Source organism: Chrysochloris asiatica, unplaced genomic scaffold (genome assembly GCF_000296735.1).
Source record: "Chrysochloris asiatica unplaced genomic scaffold, ChrAsi1.0 scaffold00321, whole genome shotgun sequence".
In the NCBI taxonomy this organism is placed as follows: domain Eukaryota; kingdom Metazoa; phylum Chordata; class Mammalia; order Afrosoricida; family Chrysochloridae; genus Chrysochloris; species Chrysochloris asiatica.
Window position 1 is genome coordinate 717,165 of NW_006408839.1, and position 5,379 is coordinate 722,543.

Consider the following 5,379-nt stretch of genomic DNA (forward strand, 5'->3'; position numbering starts at 1 on the left):
GCAGATGTTAAGGTGTGTAATGGCTTACACACTTGCCTTCCTCGAGGCTACAGCATGCTTCTTGTTGGTAAGTGCAGTCAAGTCAGTTCCGACCCAGAGTGACCCTGCATAGCGTTTCTGAGGAGTGGCTGCTGAGCTTGAGCCACCAACCTTGCGATTCTAACCAACTGTGCAATCTAGTGCATTAACCCAGTATGCCATAGAATAAAATAGCATTTGAAGTGGTAGGCAGTCCCCGGGTTACAAACTCCCCCTGGTGTCCTACTTTAAAGAAAACATGTACTTTCCCTTTAAGTATTTATAAATTTGTCCTCACATTGAAATGATTGGACCAGCCCCTGGTGGTAGTGCTTGCATGCAGTTGAGTCGGTTCAAAGTGACCTTGTAGAGTGTTTCCAAGGTTGGAAATCTTTATAGGAGCAGAAAGCCTCATCTCCCTGGGGAGCGGCTGGTGGATTCGAACCACTGACCTTTCAGTTAGCAACCCAATATGTATCCCACTCTGCCACCAGACTCCTTGAACCAGCCCCTGGTGGTAATGAATTCTTCACCACAGTCATCTTCACTGGCAGCATCTCTGGCTTTAAATCACTGGAGAGGTTCATGCAGCGTCATAGGAATCTCATGAGGCTGTTCCCACTAACTCACCAACACAAACACAGCAACAATGATGAGACTGATGCAGGACTGGCCAGTATCTCATTCTGTTGAGCACAAGGTCACTATAAGCTGGTACCGACTCAGTGGTACCTAACAACAACCACAAAGATGTACAGCCTCGGAAATCCTATACAGGGTTGCTATGAGCCAAAATCAACTCCATGGCACACCACCACTACCACATATTTGAGCACGTGACGTAGCTTTGGTGGGTAAGAAGGGTGTGGACTCAAGCACCCCTTCCCATGCCCTCCCTCCCTCTGTTGCTTTGAGGTCGGTACTCTTCCCCTGGGTGAGCTGAGTGCATTCTCCCTCCTGGACTGTGGCGCAGCTTCTGTGGTCCTCCCTCCCCCGGGGATCCCAGGAGAAGTGGAGTCAGGTGGAGGACATCAGGTGGACAGAGTAGAGTACACCTGTCCTCATGGCCATCAACAGAGCACTATGTCCATCGTCCACTCTTCCCTAAGGTCAGTACAAGGACAAGGAGGACGATGATGGCCGAGAGCAGGCTCTGCTTACTCAGGACCTTGCTTATTATTTATCCCTGGTACATTTTAGGTGTACCATACATGAATCCCAAACTGCCAGTAGGCCTGTGTTGTCATTGTTGTTAAGTGCTGCTGAGTTGGATCCAACCTATGGTGACCCTGTGCACAACAGACTGAAACACCGACCAGTCCCGTGCTATCCTCACAATTGTTGCTAGGCATGTGTAGCTTTTACGTCTCATTTTGACTTGTGCCCTAACAGCAAAGGAAGACCCTGAAAGCTTTTACTCCACTCGTTTCGCCATGTTGTTGTTGTTGTCAGGTGCCATCGAGTCGGAACCGACTCATAGCGACCCCATGCACAGCAGAACAAAACAATGTCCGATCCTGGGCCATCCTCACTACTGTTGCCACATTTGAGTCCATCAATGCTGCCACCTGGCCAATGCATCTCTTTGGGGGTCTTTCTCTTTTTCTCTGACCCTCCATCTTCCCAAGCATGATATCCTTCTTTAGCAACTATTCCCTGCTGACAATATGTCCAAGGTATGAGAGTCGAAGTTTGGCCATCTTGGCCTCTAAGGAGCACTCTGGCTGCACTTCTTCCAAAACAGATCTATAGGTTCTATCGCATCGTCATAGTTTACTCTATTTTGAGGAATTATTTCTCTCTGAGTCATGTTTTGAGTTCCTTCCAACTTGAAGGGCTCATCTCCCAGTACTCTATCTGACAACGTTCTGATGGTACTCATTAGGTTTTCTGAGGTTAAACATTCAGAACTAGTCCATCTCTTAATTTACATGGTAAGATTTCAGAAGGACATTCCATTTTGGGGGACACCACTCAATTCACTGTATCATCTTACTTACAAAAAATGAAACACTATAAAAAATGGTAACTATAAGGGCAAGTTTAGCTAAATGTTCATATATTCTGTAACCAGAGAAATGATATGGTCTCAAGAAAATAAGGATAAAAATGTATGTAAATTACAGTTTTTAATCGGAAAACTCATCTTGCTTCTTTCTTGAGTATTAACTTATGAGTCCCATTCTTTCTCTCTTTATTCCCACAGCATCTTGTATGCTGACATTGTGGGGTTCACCCGGCTAGCAAGTGACTGCTCCCCAGGGGAGCTAGTCCACATGCTGAATGAACTATTTGGAAAATTCGATCAGATTGCGAAGGTGAGTGCTCACTTCTCTGAGGTGAACTTACATTCTGGTTTGCTTACATTCTGTTCTTTTTGTTTGTTTGTTTTGTTTGTTTTCATGTAAGTGGGACTCCTGGTAGGATCAGCACTGGACTGTAAACTGCAAGGGCAGCAGTTCAAATCCACCAGCTGCTCCTCAGAAACCCTATACAGAGTCGCTCTGAATCAAAACCGACTTAACAGCACTTCATCAGAAACCCTATACAGAGTCACTCTGAATCAAAACCGACTTAACAGCACTTCATAACAACAACCCTTCGGAACCACAAGGTCCGAGGTTCAAAACCACCAGTTACTTTTCAGAAACCCTGTAAAGAATCGCTATGAGTTGGAATCAACTCAACAGCACTTAACAACAACAACCCTTCAGAAATACTGTTTATAAAGTCGGTGGATTAATTTACCATTGAGACCCAGGGCATCTCAAACTCACGGTAGGGAAGAGAAATACCAAAGCATGTAGTGACCATTTGTTATTTTATATCTTTAAAAACTTTTACTTCTATATCATGCAAAGCACTTTCTGTGCTGCTCTAAGATTAGCACTGGACTGCTAACTTCAAGGAAGCAGTTCAAATCCACTAGTCGCTCCTCAAACCCTCTCCAGGGTTGCTGTGAGTGGGAACCACTTGATTGCACTTAAAAGCATGAGGAATACCCCACTTGTCTGTCAGCTTGTTGGGCTGTGGTGGCTGGCATGTCACGGTGATGCTGGAAGCGATGCCAAGAGTCCTTCAGATCCCAGCAGGGCACCCATGGTGGACAGCTTTCAGTGAAGCTTCCAGACTAGGAAGAAGGAACATGAGGTTCACTTCTGAGGGGTTAGCCACTAGATAGCTTCTGAGTAACAGCCAAACATTGGCTGACATAGTGCTGGAAGATGAACCTCTCAGCTTGGAAGACACTCAAAATACAACTGGGGACGAGGTGGCTTCTCAAAGTAGAATCAACTTGAATGACACGGATGGAGCAAAGCTTTTGTTGATGGGGCAAGATTCAAAAATGAGAAGAAACAGCTACAAACATCCATTAATTAATAACTGTTATGTGGAATGTACAAAGACTGCCCATATGAAGTGTAAAACATTCCAGAAGATTCTCTGGACTAGGAAGGTAAAAAAAACAAACAACTCACTTTATTATTAATGTTATTACTAAGTTTTTATTGTGAATTGAGTGATTGAGTGGGAGAACATCGGTTTTACACTCGTCATTTCATTGTAATGATTACAATCTCCTCAGTACATCATTATTCAATGGTATTTGCTTCTATTCCCTCTGTTTTGTTTTGTTTTGTTGGGGGGATGTACACAAAAACACTCAGGAATATATAATCATTTAAACAACCAAAGGGAACATTCTGCAAGCCTGCCTCCTGGCCGCCAGCACACAGTCCCTCTCTTTCCTTGAATTTAGAGTCCTCAGCTGCTCCCTCTCTCCATGTCCTCATCTCTGCCTCCATCACTGGTGTTGCTGATACAAACTCACTTTTGTTGGACTGCCTGGCCACATTAGGAAAACTCAGTCTGCTGACCAGGTGTGGCCTTGTGTATGAGCACACCCCTAGCTGGGACTCTTCTTCTTCCTCGCCCTTTCCTTTCTTCTTCTCCTCCGCTCGGTCCTCTTGCCTGCAGCCGTGAGAGTAGAACCATCTCTGGACGATACTTAGGAGTCCAGATCATGATCTAAACAAACAGAATCTCTGATTTCCTCTTCCAGGAGAATGAATGCATGAGGATCAAGATCCTGGGGGACTGTTACTACTGCGTGTCTGGACTCCCCATATCCCTCCCCAACCATGCCAAGAACTGCGTGAAAATGGGATTGGACATGTGTGAGGCCATCAAGTGAGTACTTAGATCTTTGCAACTGCAGGACATTCTCATCTTCTCTGATTGGTCCTTCTGCTGGCCAGTTGAAACTGCCACGTGTGGAAACCCGTGTGTTGACGTGGGAATAATTTGTTCCAAAGTACGAGTCCTGAGTTCCATGTTGTTAGTAGTAAGCAAAAAATACCTTAGGTAAAAGCAAAACTGAGGAAGAAACCTATGGAAGGAGGTGCACTGTTTGTTGTAAAGGGGGAGGCTTTAAAAAAATCCCCATGTCTCCTTTCACTGTAAGAAAACATCTGCCCTATTACCACATCTCTTGATTTCTGCCAAACAGATTGTTAAGAGTTAAAGTTGTTTACACCAGCAGTGTAATCCATCTAAGGATTCAACCCAGAATGTCTTCATCAAGGCTTCGATTGAAAGATTTTAGCTGATTGTATTCTTTTATTTTTTTGTTGTAATGGTGGTGGTCCGTTCCGACTCATAGCGACCGTGGAGTCCGTTCCGACTCATAGCGACCGTGGAGTCCGTTCCGACTCATAGCGACCGTGGAGTCCGTTCCGACTCATAGCAACCCTGTACAGGGTTTCCGAGGCTGTAACTCTTTACAGGAGCAGAAAGCCTCATCTTTCTCCCACGGAATAGCTGGTAGTTTCGAACTGCTGACCTTGAAGTTGGCAGCCCGATTCGTGACCACTACAGGAGAGAAGAAGAGGAAGAGGAGCAGAGAGGGAAGGAATTGGAAAGTAGAGGTGGAAAGAGGGAGGAAGAGCAGGGAGGGGAGGGGAGAACAACTTCTGTCTCAGTTTTTCAGGATGCCATATATTTTCCATAGAGAGTCCCTTGCTTTCTTTAAAAGTTTTCAGCAAGATACAACGATGCCCTTTTGTCCAGTAAGCATGGTAGGCACCCCTCTGCTGTTGGGGAGTTGTTCTGGTTTATGTTAGCAGAACAACATTCTATGCTTTTTTTCATTTCAGGATGTTGTTTATTTTTTCCATAGCGAGGCTGTTGCTTTCCATCATTTGCAGTCTGAGAAAATGACCGCATTTTACCAGTCAAGCACAGCATATGCGCCTAGGCCACTTGGGGGCGCTGTCGTGGTTCATGGTCGTCTGTGTTGCTACAACACACACGATACGCTTCCTTCATCATCATTCCCTGCTCCACACTCTGTATGAGTGG

General features: G+C 45.2%; 1 protein-coding gene across 1 annotated transcript in view; it reads left to right on the plus strand.

Moving 5' to 3' along the window:
• ADCY2 (adenylate cyclase 2 (brain)) overlaps positions 1–5,379 on the plus strand; it is a 403,615-nt gene that overhangs the window by 280,961 nt on the left and 117,275 nt on the right. The window contains exons 6-7 of the mRNA XM_006875344.1: positions 2,225–2,336; positions 4,082–4,209. Of these exons, the coding sequence (XP_006875406.1) occupies positions 2,225–2,336; positions 4,082–4,209 (240 nt within the window). The remainder of the gene's footprint in view (positions 1–2,224; positions 2,337–4,081; positions 4,210–5,379) is intronic.